General features: G+C 38.9%; 1 protein-coding gene across 1 annotated transcript in view; it reads right to left on the bottom strand.

Moving 5' to 3' along the window:
• Positions 1-21,444, bottom strand: part of GRIN3A (glutamate ionotropic receptor NMDA type subunit 3A) — a 152,302-nt gene extending 130,858 nt beyond the window's left edge. The window contains exon 1 of the mRNA XM_057722448.1: positions 20,746-21,444. Within this exon, the coding sequence (XP_057578431.1) occupies positions 20,746-21,444 (699 nt within the window). The remainder of the gene's footprint in view (positions 1-20,745) is intronic.
• Positions 21,445-21,882: the final 438 nt, after the last annotated feature.

The raw sequence follows: 21,882 nt of genomic DNA, 5'->3' as shown, positions 1-21,882 counted from the left end.
CCAGGCAATCTGAAAGACAAAGTAGATGGGCAAAGCAAATAATTCACATTAATGTATTTTTTTTTAACTTCGAATTGTCTGATTTGACTATTTGTTTAGTTCAGATGAATTGAAAAATTGTCCAGTCTCCACGGCTCTCAGCACTTAGGTACGCATGCCTCACATACTGTGATAAATGTAGTGAAAGAATAATTTTATTGAGAATAAAACAGTATCAAACAATGTTGAGCAAGGATACATTAATTACTCACAAGTACATCCCAGAGTTAGAAGAAATCATAGCATCTCTGGCATTCACTGTAGGCCTAGGCAGAGCTGTGTAGAGGTTTTGGAGCTACAAGGAGTGAATGTGATTCCTGACTGTGCCTCTTACTAGATGAGTGACCTTAAGTAAGTAAGGTCCTTAAGGAAGTACTCCCTAATCTCTTTGCCATTAATGTAAGGAGAGAAATGTTAACTATGTGAGAAGATCTGCAGAGAATTAAATATGATAATGCATGATGCCCACCACTTAGTAATGGTGCATTGAATGCTGCCAATCATTACTATTTCTTTGAAATGTGAGTGGCTCATTGTGGCTATTGTCTCTTAGCTCCAAACTCGCCTTCCTCCTCTCTGCTTTGGGATGCTGAAGCTAGTGCACTACAAATCACATTTCTACTTTGCCAGGGGGTCCTGGTAGGCTCTGCCAACAGAGGCAACTAGAGCGAGACTGCAGGGCTGGAGGAAGAGAAGGGACTTGCTTCTCCCTGTGGGTTTTCTGCCTGCTCCAGATTCCATTAAGCATTCCTTCAGCTGAAGCAATGCTTCTTCATTCTTTCCACAGTTCCTTTCTAGGGCAGAAGCTAAATCCAGTGCAGCTTTTCCAGCACTTGCAGAACCACTTTATCCTGCATACTCAGAGATACCAATACAAACCAGCCAAAGTCTGGATCTGAGCCCTGATGGGCCCTCCTTAGAGCTCAGAGGCACCATCACTAGCTGAGCGGCACCCCCTTTTCTCAGATGTCCGAGTTCCAGCTTCACAGGGCTCTTCCTCTAAGCTTCGAAGTGTTGGGATTTCTAGCCTCTTCCTATTGTTTCCTTGGCTCCAGGGACAGTAAACCCTTTCAGGATTTGCTATCTTCGTACCATAGAGTTCTCTTATTATCCTTCCAGTTACCAGACTGAAAACTTTGTACCAGTTAATTATTCACATATTAAATTTCTTCTCTTCAAATAAGTGGTGTGATTTCTATTTCCTGAGTAGCCCTCACTGATACACTCAATATCTGACAGTTTATTTAGTCATTTGGACAGCTTAGAAAGATCTTGGTTTTGAGAGGGGGGCCTTTTGAACCACACAGAACAACTTTATGAATGTCACCAGCTTATCCAGTATTGACATGTTTCAAATAAGTTTACTGCTCCAAAGTCACAGAACTAAGTGGAAGTTACGAGGCAGACGAGGCAGCCAGTAGGAAATGGCACGAAGGCATGTATAGAAATGAAATAATTGATCGCTTGTTCAAACCAAAACTACAGTGATAGATCACCATTCTAGAACTTATCCATAAAACTCCAATAAAATCCAGGAACTGGTCTGATGCAACATTTCTCAACTTCCTATTAAATTATCAAATAAGACATAAAAATATGAAAGCTTACAGCTCTAAAAACTTTTATTAACGATCAGCTTATTGCTAGAATGGCAAGATGTTGCACAAACTGCAAGCTAGTGGAACCAGAAGAAAAAAAATATGAAATTGATATTGTATCTGAAAATAATAGTAGCTAATATTTCTTGAATATTTAATATATACCAGGCACTTCTTAAAACTTTTTATAAGTTATTTCATTTAATCTTCCTTAAAACTCAGTGAGATACGGGGATATGTGTATAAAAACAGATGATTGAACCTGGTGTACCCCCAAAAAAATAATAAAAAAAAAAACTCAGTGAGATAGATCCTACTATCTCTATCTTATAAATGAAGAAATTAAGGCATAGAGAGATTACATGATTTACCTAGTTACCTTTAGCTAGTCAATGGCAGGGATGGGATTAAAACTCAGGTTATCCTGGGTCCTTGGGCTTTTAACTCCTGTAATGACTATCATCTCTTTCCCTTCTATCACTGAGCTTAATTAGAAGAGTCACCATGGCCCCTCCATTGCATGAGTTCTACTTTTTGAGGTAGTCAGAATGACTTTCAATTACTTTCCTCCTCTCATTAGTATTTTTATTCCTAAATCTGGATAAAAGGGAAATTGTATCTCCAAGAGGAGTGTGTATTGGAGAGGCTTAATTCCCACAAGCAAAGCGCCATAGAAGGTAGTAGGATCAGAAATTACTCTAGCAGACGTGCAAAACCAAATGCGAAAGTGGTTTTTTGTTTTTGTTTTTTCATGTACTTCATTGGTTCAGATCAATGATTCTCAACCAACAGGGCACATCAGAAACACCTGGGAAATTTTTTTACATACACAAGACTGTGTCTCTCAAGATTTGGAGCCAAGAGGTCTAGAATGGAGCCTAGGTGTGTATTTTGAAAAGGCTGCCTAGGTTGAGGAACTAATTAAGAGTCAGTGGTTCGCATTGTCAGAAAGTGACTCAGCAGATTCACTGATTCAGAGAAGCAGATTCCAGTTTGGTTCAGCAGAGTTACACCATATGCTTGACTGCTAAAGACTGAGGTTTGGTTTAGGCAATGGGCACAGCAACTTCCTGTCTAGCTTTATTTGTTAGAAGGGGATTCAGTCAGAACAAGAGTGAATTCAAAGTTAAGGCAATTAGGAATCTAAGCAGTCTGTTTGTGGGCAGACAGAGGGGTATAGATAGATTTCTTACTGTTCTAGAATAAGAACTCCTTCCGCCCACTAAAACAAAACACCAAAAAACATGGGCCCTATAAACATGCTGTAGAACAAAGGAAAGACATATTTTGAAAATACTTTATTTCAGAAGCCAAAGGAAAATTAGAAAAAAGAAAAAAACCCATAAAACCCCTAACGTTTAAGCATTAAGAAGGATAATATGACTCTGTGAAACATGAGTGATTCACAAGAGGAGAAATGCTGAGATGAACAATAATAGAATGGAATGAAAAAGAATAGTATTAAATGGAAAGAAACAGGGAAGTTTAAAATCCAATAACATTTCAAATATGTTTTGGAAGCATAAAAGGCATGAGAGCTATTGCAAAGCACTGAATTACTGATATGGAAGACAAAATTTAGAAAACCTTTCAGGATACAGAACAAAAGGATCAAGAGCTGTAAATAATGGAAAAGCATGGGGAAGGTGACTGTGCATCTCAGTCTGCATTCATTTGGTTCCTGTTTTATGCCTATTGTCCTATGTAATGATTAACCACTCCCTCCTTTTTCACTTTCCAAATTGTCCTGATTTGACTATAAACTATTTACTTGGTCACCTAACTGTGGGGGACAAACCTCATAATTATGGTGTACCTAAGAAAGAAGCCATATACACAGGAACAGAAAGACTATTCAAAGACATATCTAAAGAAAAAAAAGTTTTTTTTAAATCTTCATTCGATGGACCAACCTCATTCTTCACAAAATCAATAAAAACAAACTGTGCTTAGACATATCTGGTAATAAGGTTTTAATAAAATTGTCAAGCATTTAGGAAGAAAGAAAAAAAAAAAGAAAGAAAAAATGGGTTTCTAATTACTGCTATGTTAGATGCTCAAAGACAATAAAGTGATACCTAACTGAATTTGGGAAAGAATTTTATGCTGTTTCAGTTGCCTTTTATCTGAAAGAAAAATAATAAAGCTATGCTGGGATATATAAGGCTGTAGAAAATAAAAATATACCATTCATATACCCCATGTGAAAAAGATCCTTGGAAATACTCCAATTAATAGCACTTATTTTCCCTTTCCAGGAATCTATGCTAAGGCAATAATCTACAAAGTGGACAAAGAGTCTATGAACAAATATCTTTATTTTGGAACATTTTATTCCACAATAATTGTTAATTTTTTGACAAAAGTTGTAAAAAACTTAAATGTCAACATTCTAGGCATATCCAAAACGTTGGGATAATATGCAGTTAATAAAATCATGGTGACAGTGGGTTTCTCATGACTTGGATAACACTAACAATATCACATCAAATAAAAGAATCTGAATAGAAATTCTCCATGTTTAAAGCAAAAGTATTATATAACAAATACTAGGAGAAATATCTCAGCAAGTTAAGAGTGATTGTTTCTGGATAGTGAAATCTAGAACTTTTTTCTAGGCTTTCATATTTTTCTTATTTTTTAATTAGAAAAAGGTAAACAAAACAGAGAAATATGATTTATTTGAAGTCTGTGGTGACTTATGAAAGATTCATGACATGATGGAAGTAAGCAACACAGAATACAAAATTAACTGTACATTTATAATTTCAGGAATTCATTCATTCATCACTTGAACAAATATTTGAGTGACTGCTATGTGCAAAGCACTATAATAGGCCCTTGGATTATAATGGCAAGTAAAACAGAAAATCTCAGAGAGAGAAACACATGTATACAAGAGGACAAACACTGAAAGGGAATGTGTGTTAAAATGGTGATATTATTAGTCTTTTAAATTGTAATTACAGTTTTCAACATCACCATTACATTGTTTTTCATATAAAAGTGATTATTTTTTAAAAGTCAATGAGTAACAGTATAATTAATAAAGTAAATATGTATATATAAGTATATAAGTAAATGTAGATATATGAATATATAATTGCTTATGTAATATACATAAGATGTACATGTTAAATACATATATGTATGCAAATATGTGTATTTATATAAATACTTACATAAATATAAGTAAGTATGTATACATAATAAAATAAAGTAAAATGACTCTGGCCCAGAGTTCTATCAGTTTTTTCAGAATTATCCACAAGAATTCTGCAGACTATTTGCTTAGCAACTTCCTTTGCACAGGACTTAGAATCACTGAACACACAGTAGAGGAAAGAATGCCAGTGATGAGATGCAAGGACATTTTTGTATTCTGAAATGACATTTCTTATGAGTCCCTCTTATGAGGGACTTGAATCATTTTGTCATCACTATCTTGTTATTTGTCCTGTCATAGAAAAGTTATCAGTTTTCTTAAAAAAAAAAAAACACAAAGTCAAGGGAGTTTGTCAGACTTTTGCCATAGACTTGCTTTTCTTTAGTGCCTGTTGAATTTTAGTGTATGGGAACAGAGGTTTAGGGAAAAGGAAAGTAACATAACTAGCATATTTTTTAAAAAAGGGGTACCTACTATATATCATATGATGTTGCTGATCCATTTGAGATAAATTATTCTACTTAATCAGTACCTCCAACACTGTGAGCACTTATCATCTCATTACCTCTATTTTATGGGTATGGTTTCTAGGGTTCATTTACAGGTACACCTGGAATGGATTGCATTCACTATCTTTTAGCACCATTTCTTCCCTCTTGTTCTCTAGCTTCAGATGAGGGTGGCCACCTCTCCTTTACAATAGGTACATATTCCAGTTTTTCCCAACTGTACCTTAAAGCTGCTGTACTTGTTATGGTTACAGGCCTATGTCACCTCCTGTTGCGTAGCCAGTCACTGAGGCATTTCTAGTTAATACTCGCCTACTCAAATGCATTAACAGTTCTAATCTAGAAGGCTGATGCTCAAGCTCTAGCAGGCCTGCAGGTTATTTTTTAAAACACCAGTTACTTAATTCACTTGATGTATATGTATATCAAATCATCACCTTCTGTGCTTTAAATGTCTTACAATTTTATTTGTCAATTATACCTCAGTAAAGCTAAAAAAAATGAGTTAGTTGTCAACGCTTAAGGACAATTTTACATTTTAAAAACCCACAGTATGGCTTCCTTTGAACATTCAAAATATTTGGCAACATCCCGTGAGAAACAGCTGGTTGGAGGTGAGTTGTGGCCGGCTGCCTCCTTCAGAAAGGCTAGGCACCCTTCAGTTACCTACAATTTTTACTATTCCCTACTGCATTATTTGGGACTGTTTTTCACATTTCCACTACCGTCCTGGCTACTATATGGCATCTGAGTTTGAGACCTCTGTCCCAGGACATAGATTCTCAAACTGTACTATGCATACATAGAAATCACCTGGGGGAGTTCCTTAAAAAAAAAGAAAAGAAAAGAAAAGCAGATATAAGGCCACAGCATATAATTTAGTGGAATTCCGTGAATCTAGAATCTAGACTTTAAAAAAATTTACCTACTTGTGATTTTGTTTCAGGTGGTACGCAGTCACAGTTTGAAAATCATATTAGGGGCGACTCTTAGAAATACGATGCTCAGAATCACTTGTGGACACAAATACCAGTGAAGTTGTCTGGTTTTGGATAGACTTCTATACTCCAACCCCAGGGGTTCTGATTTGATAAGTCTGAGAATCTATATTTTGAAAAATTATGAGAGTGTTGCTGACACACAGATGGCCACCACTCTGGGGGCTGAAAGCCTAAGGAATTACACTTAATGACAGAAAAGCAGTATGATGAGAAGCTAGGAATAGAACTGGCTAACCTTAGCCAAATCTGAATTCTTGTCTGATTCCCTGATATTTTGCTTGACAAGAGAAGACAGGATAAAACACAATTCCAGGCTTTTTCTTTTTTTCACTAATGATTATTTTCAGTAACTTCACTTTTCATCAACTCTGACTTTCTCTAATTTTACATGTCAAGAATTTTCGGTCACGCAATATAGTGACGTTGGCTGGGGGACAGGGGCGAGAATTTGGGAAAGCAGTGACTCAAAGCCATGAGAACAATGTCACTTTTATTTGGGGACAATGAAAAGTTTAACAGGGTAGTAGAAACACATTTTCTATTTCTTACAAAACAAACTTCCTCAAGGCCTTACTCTTCCAGCTTTGTTCTACATAACACAGTAAATTCTGTGTGGCCGTGAACTCTACCCACCCAGTGAATGAGAATTCTTTTTCATAAAGTGGGACATTTCTTAGGTTCACATCACCCCCACCTTGACAGATGAGGAATTTTCCACAGGTGTTACTTAGTTCTGTTGCACTGGAAAGGATGGCAATGGACCATTGATTCAGTTTGATCAATAGTCACTGAGCATCTACTATGAGCCACCCACTGTGCTAGGAGCTTAGGGTTCAATTTGGTGGGGGAGAGAGACATATATGTCAACAAATAATTACACAGCTGTGCAACAAATACAGAAAAGAATGTTCAAGGTAGAAATGTCACACAGAAGTGAAAGTGGTAAACTGCAGTAGGGAGAGGGTGGGGAGCAGACTGCGCACAGGTGATATGTAAACAAAGTTTTGAAGGTTGAATAGGAGTTTCAGGCAGATACAGGGGAAAGGGCATTCCAAGCAGTGAGAGCTGCATGTGCCAAGACTTGGAACAGCACTGTGCACACAGGCATTGCTAAGCAGAGAGCACGGGATGAGGGTTAGTATCTAGAAGAAATGAGAATTCAACCAGGCTCAGATGATGAAAGATCTTGAATACCACGTGAAAGCTGCTTAGAATTCATTCTATAGGTCAGAGCTTGGCAGAGTGTAGATGGTTCCTAAGAGGATTTTAGGTTGCTTGGGGGGCTTGACATTAAAAAATTCTGAATTGCATAGTGAGAAACTTAATCCCTTTTCAATTAAATGTTTAATCCTTCTGCTAAATCAAGGAGAAAGCCTCAGTTTGGTGTCAGTATGTCTTTAACACTTCTCTAACACCTGGAAAATTTCCCTTTTAAAAAAAGGCTCAGGCGATTCTGCCTAGCCAGAATTATTTTGTTTTCATTGTATACTTATTTTCACAGTTAACTTCTATTTATGGCAAGGGGTACTGGTTTTTCATCAGTGTCATGATGCAAAATATCTTTAAAAATATATTTAAGTAAAACGGTTAATTTAAAAAATAGCAATAGGTGATCAGAGCTACAGCAGAAATTACGAGGGCAGTACATGCATGCCTGAAGTGTGGGAAATAACACTGTTGTCTTTAGGAAGTTCAAGGAGCTAGTGAACTACTTCTCTTCTGACAGCAGCTTGGATAATATAATGCAGGAGCCAAGAATGGAGGCAGAGAAGTCAAGAATGGAAGTGACTGACCTACTGGCAGAGGAGGTGTGGTCAAGGTTATCTTGTTGGTTTATTCCTGATCTTTCCTAGGGTGACATCATCACACAAGGGGGATCCTAAGCATTCTTCTGGCCTGAGTTGTGCCTATTTCTTGATGAAGATGCAAAGGTCTTTAAGTGGCTGCTGCCCAGCAAGTGTTAAAAGCAGAACTTGAAATAAAGGTCAGAATGAGATTTAATTGTTTTCCGGTATTCTAACCCAGGATGGAGTATTATTTAGAAACTGATGCAGTCTCAAAACTCTTAACTAATGGATTTTCATGAATATAAGCAGGCAATCTTAGCTTTAGTATTTGATTTCCAAAGTGTCTCATTCTAGTCTGTATCCCGGCTGTGGGTCTCCTATCCTGTTTAGCGTCTCAAACTCTGTCTGTCCCCCGCAGGTCTAAGATAGGTGGCAGACTACGCGGATCGGTGGTTAGTATAAGCACTTTTTTAGTCCCTGTTTGGGAAGTGGGAAACCCTGCTCTTCTTGCCTCCCTCTCCAGCTACTGCTGACCATCTAGGAGTTACAGTATGACCAGTCTAGTTCAACGCAGGGCAATAGAACGTGAGTGGGCTGTTCCTACTGCCAAAAGTACCCAGGAAGATGTGTCCTGGCTTTTTCAAACTGGAATTAGAATCATCTTCCCGAAGAAAAAGAAGTTTCAATAAAAATGCTTCTCATCTGCTTTTAAAATTCGAATGTACAAAGTGTTTTTATGTATATTAACTCACTGAAATCCCTATCAATTCTTTAAAATAGCATGCTAGGCACTCAATAAATACCTGTTTAATAAGTACTATTGATAATTTATAATGGAAGAAATTGAGGCTCACAGAGGTTTCCAAAGCCATTCAGATGGTTCTGGAGCTGTAACTTAAAGACAGGTCTTTTGGTTCTCCTCCTCACTCCATATCCCCTTGATCTCAAACAAAAAAGCCTGTTACAGATAGTGTTTGGTGTCTATAAAACTATTAAAATCAGAGTTCTGCTATATTATGATCAAGCAGGCTTTTGTGGCCTGGCCTGAGGTCTTAACAGCCACAGATAACATTGTTTCAATGGAAAAAATCAGTTCTGAATTGGAGTTTAATTCATCTGCAAATCACGACAATTTAGTGTATAACTGTCTTTCTATATAGATATATATAATAGAAAAATGCTTTTTAATATAATGATTTACACTTACTGATTTTTTACAAAAATTACATAATTTTAATTCCTAGAGATCTTATGCTTTCTGGGCACTTGTATTTCAACAGAATGTCAAGAATTGGAAAGAATTATCTGCACATGTTTGTGGAAGGCCTCGAGGACCAGGTTCTGTAAGGTTGCTGATGGTTATTGACCTGTGTTTCTCTGGCTTTAGGGGAGGCATGGCCGAATCTTGGGAGTCAGGGATGGAATGCTTTTTCTGAACTATATTCACAAAACCTAGAGAATCTGACATATTCCTTTAAGGTTGGTGGACCCTGCTCCAATTTTGTGAATTATTCTTGTAATAATTGTTATTAAGGTGTGCATTTCACCCATCAGGAGTGTTGAGGAGTGGAAAAAGAATGATAATATTGCCATAGTAAAGTGTGTTTTGAGCAGTGGGGCGGTATTAGACTCAATGCAGTATACTTTATGTTTGCTGAGTGAACAAAAGAAAAAATAAATGAATGGAAGTTGCTTTGCTTTAAGAAGATTTATCTAGCAGTGGTATGCAGAACAGTTTGGAGGAAAGGAACTAGAGATATTAGGGGCTATTCAAGGGTATTGGTGGGAGGAGCTAATGTCTTGTGAAAATAAGAAGGAGGAATAAGGACACGTAAAACATACTGGCAAAGGCAACAGAACCAGATGCCCACAAAAGGGAGAAGTCAAAGACGCTATGAGAAATCTTGTTATAGGTGGAGAGGACACCATCTCAGGATGTCTTTAAATATTTTGAGTTTAAGGTGAGAATGAGAGAGATAACTGAAGATTCCAGTTAGAAATTCCTGGTGTTGCCACATGCAAAGAGACAGATTCAGGAGTCTAAATCTTGGGAACTGACCATATGTAGGAGTGTAATAAATCTGGTTATTGCCTCACTATGTATACCTCCTTCTTTGAAACTGTGAACTTATTAGCAAATAGTGTTATGGGTGGTACTGAGGAAAATCAATCTAGTCAACGAATATTTAGTGCTATGCTCATTCCTACCCCAGGGCCTTTGCACTTTTGTTCTCTTTGCTTATAATGCTTTTCCCTCAGAAATTTGCATGGCTCACTCCTTACTTCAATCTCTGGTCAAATGTCACCTTTTCAGACAGGGCTTTGTGACTAACCATCGTCATTCTCTAATCCTTTACCCTGATTTACTTTTCTCCATTGTATTGTACTTGTCTTTACTTAATGATACCATATTATATATTTGTTTGTTTGCATGTCCTATTGTCTGCCTCCTTCACTACAATATAAGTTCTTTGAGAGCAGGGGCTTTGCAATTTTATTCTAAGGTTTATATTGAGCACTTAACTCGGGAGGCTGGCCATTGCCGTTAGGAGTAAGGGAGGACATATAACTTGGGATGGAGGGGAAACCATCCTCTGTGGGTTGAGCCAATCAGATGTTTGGAGAACATGGGCTATGAGACTTAAGGAACAGAGTCAGGTGATTTGATTAGAGTTATAAAGTCATATGGAGTTCAGGCTAAGTCCTGTCATGGTGAATCAGAACCACATCCATGCAGAAGTTACAGCAGGGTGGAGGAATAAGCTGCTATCCAGAGAGGAGGGTGGAGCAGATGTGAAGTGAGAGCCAAGAGAACACTTGTGGGCCCCAGAGGAAGAGAAGAGAGTAGCTGCCCAGCACTTCCCAGTGGTGCAGCCCAGCTGCCCCTCAAATAGTTCCACTACGTCATTTTCCTATAGTTTTTCAGCATGAACTCCTTGTTTTTGAGCTCCATGGGGTGAGTTTTCTGTTCCTTGCAACTGCAAACCCTTAGACAGCAATAGAACTGTCCAGCAGAACTTGTGTAAAGACCAAAAGACATTATATATCTATGCTGTCAAATAAAGGAACCACTACCTGCATGTGTCCACTGAGCACTTGAAATGGGTTTAGAGTGCCTGAGAAACTGACTTTTAAATTTATATCATTTCCATTAATTTCATGTAAACTTAAGTATTCATATAAGGCTAGTAACTTATCATACTGGACAGCACAGCACTGTGATAGTTAGCAAGGGTCAAAGACAAGAAGTACAATCAGTAAAAGACAATGAAAGAGCCAAAAAAAAAGAAGAAAAGAAGAAAACCATGATCGTGTCACAGAACTCAAGTGGAGGGTGTTCCCCAGCACCCAAAACTACAAGGATGTTAAGGAAGATCAGTCTGGTAAAGTCCCATTAGTAGCAGTTTTATCTATCCTTTCACGGTAAAAACCTGTTCCAAACAGGGCTTGGGTCAACAAATCATGAAGCAACCATTCAAAGGCAAACTACCTAGCCATTAAAAAAATAGAAAAAACATTAACGATATGGGAAGATGTTTATATGTTAGACAATTTCACAAAATATCATGATCCCAATTTTATAACACATACACGTGTCTAGATCTCTGGGCTGTGGGTTTATGCGTGATTTTTATTTTATTCTTCGGCATTTTATTAACTTTCAGAATTATCCACAAAGAACGTAATTTTTTTATAATCAGAAATAAAGGAACAAATGATATGCTTAACACAATAAAACAGCCACATCTTTTCAAGCTGCATTATGAACCAAAGTGATAGTAAATACAGCTACTAAAAATAATTAGCCATCCTACATTTCTAAAATTAGTCATTCACATTTTCCTCTCAATGCCTCTAGACAGACTCTGAGATATCTTACTTTAAGGTTTATAACTGCAATTATGCTGACAGAACAGCAGAGATTGTTGGTTCTTCTTAGAAGGTAGAAGAAGATCTTTTCTTAGATGGACTACCCTAGATTTCCCATGGTCTAAAGAACAGGAAATGGACTAAAAGCTGCTTGGAGTCCTTTCCTGCCTTGAGAGGTTGGATTCTTAGGATCCTCTAACTTAAAGCTATACTTTAGAGACCACAAGATGGTGCCCTGTGCTTGCAACCAGATGAAGGCACATTGGATTAATTCAGATTTGGATTTATCATTCATTTTCAAGTATACACGGAAGCATACCCTTATGTGTATAACACACTGTGTGATGTGACTCAAATTAATTCCTTATATAGCATTAAAACAATAACAGCTCTCTACATGAGCCTATTAAAATCACAACTCATAGAAGTAAATTCTGTGTTTAATTGAATCCTTGTTTAAGTACATCTGGTTAGGACTGAAGAGATAGAATTCCACAACTGAGCCAGATTATAATTCTATTAGATAAAGACATGCTGAGCATCTAACATCGTTTATGGAAATAAAATTTTTTACTTTGAAACTGGAGCTTATTCACCCAACTTTTGTTTGGCTTTGCGTTGAGGCTTTCAATAGAAAAATACACCAATTGAACGTATGCAAGTTGTGCAGCCATCAAAGCGCTTGATACTGAAAGTTCAGCTAATGACCACCCCTAACTGAGAAGAAAGTAGTGACAACCCATGTCTAAGTCATTCCTAAGAATGCTACTGAAAGATCCAGACAGAGCCATTGTCTGGCACTGTACAGGCTCAGCACTTGCAGAGCAATGAAAATATAAAGCTAGACTCAAATACAAAGGAAAATACCACTTTTTAATACAGACATGCCATCAACTCAGAATGTCCATGCTTCAAAAGCCATGTCAACTCTGATTTTCAGAAAATTAAAAAAAAAAAAAAGATGAATTGCTTTCTTCTGTTCTTTGATGCCAGCGTCCAATTGGAGTGACAATAAGGCTTTCTTTATTTGTACCCCAGTGTTTCTAAAAATTTTAGACCATTATCCTTGAGAGAATAAAATATATCAAAATGTTACTCAAGGTTATATGAGAATACCCAAGGGGTAGTTGCACAGAGGCATCACTTTTATAATCAGAAAAACAGTACACATTTTTTAAGTCCCTGAAAGTTGTATGCATCAAACAATTTTGATATAGTCAGGATTCAGTCAAACTAGGAGTCTGCCTTATGGATATCCTTTTTTATAATCTTTAGTATATAACAGTGCTACTGTCCCTAAACTTTGATCTAATACATACCACAAGTCAGTTCCATTAGTATGGATAAAGCCTGCATGAAAAAACGGAAACTTCTGAACCTTCAATCCATGTCAAGTGAGACTCTCCCCTTTCTAACAACCCCTTCCTCCCCTTCTTCCTCAAGAAGCCTAAAGTCAACTGGGTCATGTTTCTACTGTTCCTTAAGTTTAGTTCCTAGAGCCTCTTATGAGAAATTAGGGTAGTAGATAAGGCAAGACTTGTGAAATCCTCATGAATACTGACCAATAGAAATAAAACATTACTTTTTATCTCTGCTCCAAAGATTCAATCATTCAGAATCCATACAAAAAGAGCAACTAGTTGAAACTAGACCTCAAAGTTCACTTCACTGCTGACTAAACTGACACATTCCTAACCTGAGGGTGCACTTCAGTGAGTTGGAACTCTAAGTGGGGTTTCAAAACAGCAGAATCTTTTTTTTTTTCGCGTTAGGCTTGGTGCACTGGAACCAGATCTCTTAAGCCTGAATATCATATGCATACTGAAAATGCAGGTGGAAGTACTCTGGAGAGAAGAGAACAAGCTAGAATATTTGAGTTCTCATTCTGATTATTTTCATTTTGTTTGTTAAGCTGTGTCAACACTATGTGCTAAAAAAATGATCATTAGACTAAGCAAACAGTGCTCTAGGTATTGTGCTAGGAATTTCGCATACTTGATACCATCTCACCATAACTTTATGAGATAGCCATGTTTTGTGCATCAAAAATTGAGGCATGGAGACATCACGCACGTTTCTCAAGGTAAGATGTCTAGAAAGTTGTAGAGCTAAGATTCAGACATAGGTCTGTGCATCTCAGAAACCTATTCTCTTCATCCCTACCTTGTATTTCTTCCATCTATATGTTATTGTCTGATTTGTAAAATAAATACTAACTGTCCTGCTCACGTCACAAAATAATTGTGAGGATAAAATTGAAAATATAGATGTGAAAGGATAAATTTAAACATACTCTGCAATTAATTTGTTCCTGAAATCTGTATTTTCATATTGAAGTATTGAAAGCATTGGTGAGGAAATGTGAAGGCAACTTGTCTTCTTTTTCCTCTCATTATGTTTAATTGTGTAGATAATACATACTTATTTTTAGAAAAATTGAAGCGTGCATGGGAAAAAATGTGGACTTCTACCATTTAGTTATAATCACATTTCACATTTTTATAAATAAAGTTCTAGACTTTATATTTTACAGAAGGTCACACTTTACATATAGCATATACATATTTTTATCTCTGTGTCAATAAATATATTTTCATTTTGAATGGGTATGCAGTAGTCCATTGTAAAGATATTGATATATCATGATTTATTTCATTAAAGTTCTACTATTGTATTTTTAGTGTGAAATATGCATTTAACCATTGAATCTAGAAGTAGATATCTCCCTTTTATCTTTCTTTTCTTCTGCAATAATTCAAAAGCAGTGGTAGATCCAGTCTGTTCTCAGATTGTAGGCTGACAAATACACTGAATTCAGAAGAAACTTTTAGTCTTGTTTTCCTCTTGGTGACTTATCACTTCCTACAATACATAGCTCTTTTAGTCCTTTTATGTTGTCTATACATTGTTATGTACCTCTCAGGACTGTTAAAATGATGCTATGAGCACATTTATGAAGGAGCCTTGAAAAGCATAAATTCTACAAAAATATACATGATTGGGTTTTTTCCCTAAATCTATGTCTCAAATGAATAACAGTGAGGCATAATTCAGCCTCACTAAAAGCAAAGTCATCCTGCTTAATTCTTCACCACTTGAACTCTTGAAGGCTCTTCTCTACAGAAAGATCATCCCTGGCCAAGCAGATACTAGTTCTTCAGGGTCAGAGTTTACTCCAGCTGACATAATACCAGCCCAGGTCAGTATGATTAACCTGCTCCCTCAGTGCAGGAGAAACACAGTCTCTCCTGAAAGTGTCTGAATCCTTCACATCCAGGAGATCTGAAAGTCTAGCTGAGGTGTTAGGTTGGGGGAAGGTGGCTGGCTTACTCCTTGTTTACCTTTTCCCCATTGCTCTCTTCTCTCACCATCTCATACAGGAAAGATCTTAGAAAGAGATGAGTGGCTTAAAGGTTTCCATTAGTTTGTTATTCATTCATTTACTCAAAAAGCAATGTGGCAGATGCTGAGATGCTCTTTCTTCCTGCTTGGCTAGTGTTAGAGATTCCACATCCCATTTCTGGTGCTGTACTGTTTCTTTACTCTTTTGTGTATGTGAGTAGCTAGACTAGGCAGGAGAAAAGACAATGAGATTCTCATCTCTACGTTTAGTGGTGCCACTAAAGGGTACAATACCTTGCTGTGAGACCTCCACATAGTTGCCTAGGGCAATGATACTCAAAGTAGCTGGTCTGCAAACTCCTACCTGTCCAAGATGAGATAAGGAGCTTGTCCCAGTATGAACCAACACACTGGGGCTTTCTTCATCAAGAAAGACTTGCCATGAAAATAATGTCAGCTGAGCCAAACAGTGTGCTTAGGGGTATGGTAGGTGGAGCTGGGATAGAGAGGTTAGACTATGTGGCTGTAGTCTCATGAGCAATCTACTATAAGTTCTCCTATAGGAGAAATCTGAGAGACCAACATTTCTGAAGAAACTTGGGCATCTTATTGAAGCTTCTATGGCAATACCTAAGGCTCTAGAAACTGCATTGAAGATGTACATTTATAAAAATTTGCCATTGGTATAGAAACAATACCTATGGCATGTCTTCTAATTGTAGGCAAGGGTACAAGCTATTTAGGAACATAGTTCTTGCGGGGGTGGGTGCTAAACCCACCTTTCTTTTTTTTTTTTTTTGTGGGTAATGCAGACTTTATTGAAGGTCTGGGGATGCTGCTAAGGGCTCCATCTGCAGTGCAGATGATTTCAGACTTAAGACGATTGGGTTGTTCCTGCAACCTCCTCTCTCCTCCTCCTGTCTGACCCTGATGGGTCTTGGGCTCAACCCACATTTTTTAAAGAAAAATAAAATGAGGGAGTGTGTAGAGAGTAAAGTGGAAGATGAAGGCATGTTACACTGTGAATCACATCCTATTTTGATTAGTAACAACTAATGGAGAATTAGTGGTGAATTAGGACTAGGATGATCCTTATCAGATCAAAACCAACACCTATCTACTGGTTATTTAGCTAACACTATAAATTTTTCCAAAGTACTTCACTTTCTTATTTGATTCACACAACTCTGTCAGATTGGTAAAGTAACCTTCTTTTAACTGACAAGCCTAGATGCTTACAGATAGAGGCACTTCCCTAAGATTCCATGGCCAGTAAGAGGCAGAGGTAGACTGAGTCTTTTGAGTACTATTTAATATACCTTCCATCATATTGTGCTTGTTTAACCAACATGATTGGAATTTGACTGGAGATATTCATGAAATAAAATCTAGTGGCACAAAATTCAAGGTGATTTCTGCCACACCAGAAGATAAAACATTAAGGAATTAGACACCAAAATTGGTCTTCAGTTGATTTCATCATAAATTAACTCCAAGATATCATAGCCAAGGAGATCAAGACCCAAGATTCTCTATGACTATTCTATGGCAGGCACAAAGAAAAGGGGGTGAGACAGATTAATTGCCCAGTGAATGGTGTATGCTAGACTTTTCTGCTCTATTTATCCAGAAAAGTAAGTGTTATAAAAAAAATTCCCAGATTAGAAATAAAAACTTCCAAATTAATCCCAGGTCTCTGTTTTTCAGGAGGAACTTGTAAAAGATCCCTGTTAGGAAAAGTTTTGCATCACTTGACATTTAATTTGAAATCGTTTATCTTCAAGTCAGCAACAATTAGGTGCTACTATCAGCCATTCATCATGAATTGCAGAAGAGTACATATCCCCCAGAGAGAGAACAGTGCCTTGAATGGAGCAAGTCAAGGAAAACCAGCACAGTTGAGAGCAGATGTTTTAAAAATAAATGTCCTTTACTTGTCCTCTAGGCACATAAGTTATGTTGTGATATCATTGCTTTGTTCCCTGTACCGTACAAAAGTGACACCATGCTAGCCAAATTCTAATAAACAGAATTCAGTACTTAGCCCTGTATTATAAAATGGACCATCTAAAACACTTAATATGTCTATGGGAATAAACATCTATTAATTAGTTAGCATATATGGCTCACGAGACAGGCAAATTGTGGATGGTACATTCAACAAGAGATGAAAATAGTTGTATAGTCACCTTTTAATTGCATGGGTTTGAATCTAAGCCAATTATATGACTCCATCAACTCTGCCTAATGAAACTAATATGGAATTAACATGAGATATACATTTTAGAAAGAAATGTGAAAAAGAAAGAAAGAAAAGAAATGTGTATCTGTCACTGCCTCAGCAGGTAAATTTTGAGGCATTAACTTTGGAGAAACTATACAAAAATCTCAGAAGAAAAAGTAGTAGAGGGAGTGAAGAGAAAGAAACAAATTTAGGAACTTAATATAACTTAAATGTAACTGTAACTGGATCCAGGTGCAGCATCATTATTTGAATGCCGTGGGAACAGAATTTAGTTGGCCTCAAGTGGAGGTTTGGGTGTGGTAAAAGTCAGAATTTTGGGGGTGGAAGCATGCTTTTACTCTATCCTATGTGTAATGTTGTATTAAGCTTTTATGATGTAGTGATGATACACATATGGTTTCCAAAAGTGCATAGCTAACTATCTTACTTTTAATGGATTTCCCTGATTGAAGGAAGTTGGTTCCTTCCAAGCTGATGAACGAATGTTTATTTTTCGAATAAATAGTACATTGAAATAAAATGACTATGCTATTCTCAGGGGTTTTATCATATCAGTGGTATCTCTTTCTAGGCAGGAGTTGTGGTAGGATGCTATTAAAACAATTATTTACTAATTAAAGGTTTCATATGAAAGAAATCAGTAGCCCAAAAGAAAGTGGGAGAAAACATCATTGCTGCTTCTGCTCTAAAGGCAATTTTGATTTGTCTGATTGTGTGGACAAGTCCACTCTCTTCTAGAATCCTTAATTCAGGCACGGGCACAGTTAACAAATTAGGTCATGGGGAAGTAGACTAATAAGGACAGTGGCTAAATTAAGTCAGTTTTATTGAATGTGTAAAATGACTTCATCATTCTTTTATATTTAGAAAGTTTAAAAAAAAAATCATATCATCATATTAGAGAAAGGTCCACTTTTCAGGAGAAGCCAGGGAAAGATCAGTTATTATTTCTGCTGAAAGCAGATGATGGTCATATCCTAAAATTACATATTGCAGTGACTTGGCATTGAGCTGGACATTTTTAGTTTGCAACATTATAGAATGACATTTAAATTATATACTAAAGACAGGTTACATATGTTTGAATTTAAAATACAAAGATAAATGAAAGGAAATGTCCTCAGTGGGCCAAACTAGATCTGAGTGAATAAAATAATCCCTTCCTTTCATGATGTGTGCCACGAAAGTAACAAAGACAACAGTGATTTAAAATATGCTTCTGAATTGAAATATAAAAGTAAATGTGCTTGAGAAAGTATTTGTTTCATTGTCAGCTTGCAAGGGTTGTCCCTGGAGGACTCTTTGCCCTCCAGTGGTCCTAAAGCTTTGAAATTTACTGAGTCTAGATGCTTCTTCACAGTTTCTCTGTTCTCATTGTTGTAGTATGCTGTATACTACAAAAATTCATCATGGAGCACAGACAATTGCACTTCTGAGGGACACTAATTTTGGGAGAAATTCTTGCTATTTAAGACTCTTGCCAAACAATCTGCAAATGGAAAGGAGTCTGGAGACTGTGAACACTATTGGTACGTATAAAGTATTAGGTAATAAGGAAGCAATGATGAGAAACAAGTGATGCTGACTTGCATTTGTTAGATCTTATTCTGCATATATATTAATAATGATACACCCTATGGATGCAATTTCATGTTTATAACACTCTGGCCATTGGCAGCATTGAGCACCTGTGTTTTCCATGCCTTGCCATCTGCTGCCTACAGTCATTCAGACTCAGGTGATGGAAACATTTCAATAAAAGTTAATTAGCCTGCACTCTGCAGATCAAATCTCTACAGTTCAGCATTAAATAGGACTCTTCTGGGCAACTGCTGAAAGTAGCCTGAGCCTGCTCTTCCTAAGATTAAAAATGTAAGATTTGTTTTTCTAGAAAAAGAAACCTTCAGTACTCTCTTTATATTTTATGCATAGATTTGATCAAACTTTTCACATGTATTTGCTCTTATTCACTTTATTTTTTATCTCTGTATATATATCAGAAGTGGAAGAGAGATTAGAAATATTTTTTCCAGCTACAGTGATAGAATGAAAATGATATAGTTAGAAATTCTCCCCAGTCTAGACTCTATTATTAGTACACCGACCAACATTGATCAAGCCCCAGAACTTGCCTCAGTTTCTCAATCTTTAAAATGGGACCAATACCAATTACCTATTTGTTTCATAAATACTTTGTGCAAAGCTTAATAGTGCTTGATATTTTATTAAATAATAATGCACGAAATGCAGAAAACTCCTATTGCTAAAAGGACCCCTCCTTCTCCTTAAATATTTATCCTATTGTCAACAGTTAAGTTCACAAATAGCTTCCTTTATTGAAATAAATATAAATTGTATATATACATATGTATATTTACCCATAGGAAACTAAATCATTAGAGTCGTCTTTCTTTATTCCTAGATAATTGGAGCAGAAATGGGCTGAACACAACTAAATATAGCCAGTCTCTGAACCCACATAACATGGAGAGATGGTAGGGTCAAAGAATCCCAAATGAGTTCTCCCACCCATTTTTACGGTATCAGATAATATTTTTAATGCTTTTCGATACTCAAGACTAATTAAGCACGCTACCTATTGCTTCTGTACTAATTGCAGATTTCCTGTTTACTCAAAGGAATTCAGAGGGAGGTTTTTTTCTTCTCCACACCATCGCCTAACGCTCAGGGACGTCGTCTAAAGAAGTCAGAGAGGGCAGGTACTCTTTCCCACAGATGCTTTCGGAGTTCCTCAGGGGAGAAAAAGACTCTGGCAGTCTGGGTTTGTCTATGCCCATCCCCCGCTGGTCATTAGAACTTCGACCGCTCTCCACGCACCTGAACTTCGGCTTCTATTCAGTGCTTCCATTGGGTAGCCACTAGGTTTCTCCCAACTGGTCAAAATGTGTAGATTTTTTCGCGTATTCTCCCACTACTTTCTTTCCACCTGCTACCTTACCTCTCATTTTATTTCCATCTGCGCTTTAAAATGTTTTATTTTACTTCTACTGAGATCCTTCTACCTATAACCTAAGAATATGGTCCGATCCTTAAACAATATCAAAGTTGTAAAGCCCCACGCGCCTCAGGTCTTCACCCTGGTTCTCCTTCTCCGCCCTCCCCGCCCCCGCTACCGTCCCGGCCCCCAGCGGCGCCCATCTCCGCTCCATGCGCCAGACTCCTCTCACCTGACTCTCCCGCGGAAACTCGCGACGCACGATGCTGATAACTGGAATGTGCAGAACGGAGCTGACCAAGTCGAGCTCCATCATCTCGCCCAGGCTCTGAGGGAAGGCGAGCAGCGCCGATACCCCCTGCACCACCACCGTGTGGCACACGCTCTGCAGAAAGGAGAAAGGGTCACTACTCCACGGCGAGCTAGGGGAGGAGAAGGGCAAGAGTGGCAGATCGCCCAGGCCCGCCTCGATGGCCATCACTACTTCCAAAGACAGGTTGTAGGGCAGCAGCCCTTCCACTCGGTTCAGGTTGTCCACGGCGAAGAGGAGGGCGTCGCGAGGCCACAAGGTCTCGGCCCCGGCGCCCTCCCCGGGCTTCCGTGCGCCCGGCGGCCCCCGGCCATGCTGGGCGCTCCCCAACCAGCGTGCGCCCGGCGAGGGCACCGGGCGCCGCCAAGGCCCTGGCTCAGGTTCATCTCGCTGGGTGCCTGTCCGGCTGCCGTCTGGGGTGCGGCCGGCCGCGCGGGGGGCCGTGATCCAGGGCTGCAAGTGCACCGCGCCCACCCTCACCGCGTGTCCGATGCGCTTGAGGATCTGGCAGGGTTGCGGGTGCGAGGAGGAGCCAGGCACCCCGGCCAGCACCAGTGCGCAGGGCGGCGGCAGCAGCAGACAGACCCTGCTCAGCAGCCACCACAAACTCTGTCTCCTCATTACTGAGACCCGCAGGGAGAAAGCGCGCCCCCTCCTGAGCCCGGCTCTCCCCGCTGGCAGCCGCCGCCTAAGGTCTCCGCCCCCAAGTCCCGCGCGCAGCTCACTCTGCGCGGCGAAGCGGTCCCAGGAGCTGAAGCGGACTCTGGGCAGTCCAAGTTGGAGCCTAGCGCGCCCTAGGCGGTCTCGGAACCCGCTCCCAAGTCCCTGCGCCTCGCATCCTCTGCCCGCCCGGTCCCTGCGCGGAGCGGGGCGGGCGGCGCCGGTCACCCGCGGCTTGGGCGCCTCTTCCCTGCCCGCCCCATCCGCAGGGCGACCCGGGCACTGCGTCCGGCCCCGTGGGGAAGCTGGACCGAGAAGCAGCTGGGATTCCTAGGGGGCCACGGTGACCGAGGAGGCCAGGCGCTCACTTGGGTTCTTGTCTCTTCCTTTTCCGCCCAG

Source organism: Hippopotamus amphibius, chromosome 2 (genome assembly GCF_030028045.1).
Source record: "Hippopotamus amphibius kiboko isolate mHipAmp2 chromosome 2, mHipAmp2.hap2, whole genome shotgun sequence".
Taxonomy (NCBI): domain Eukaryota; kingdom Metazoa; phylum Chordata; class Mammalia; order Artiodactyla; family Hippopotamidae; genus Hippopotamus; species Hippopotamus amphibius.
Note: the sequence above shows the minus strand (reverse complement) of the source record. Positions and strands in the feature narration are given on the sequence as shown.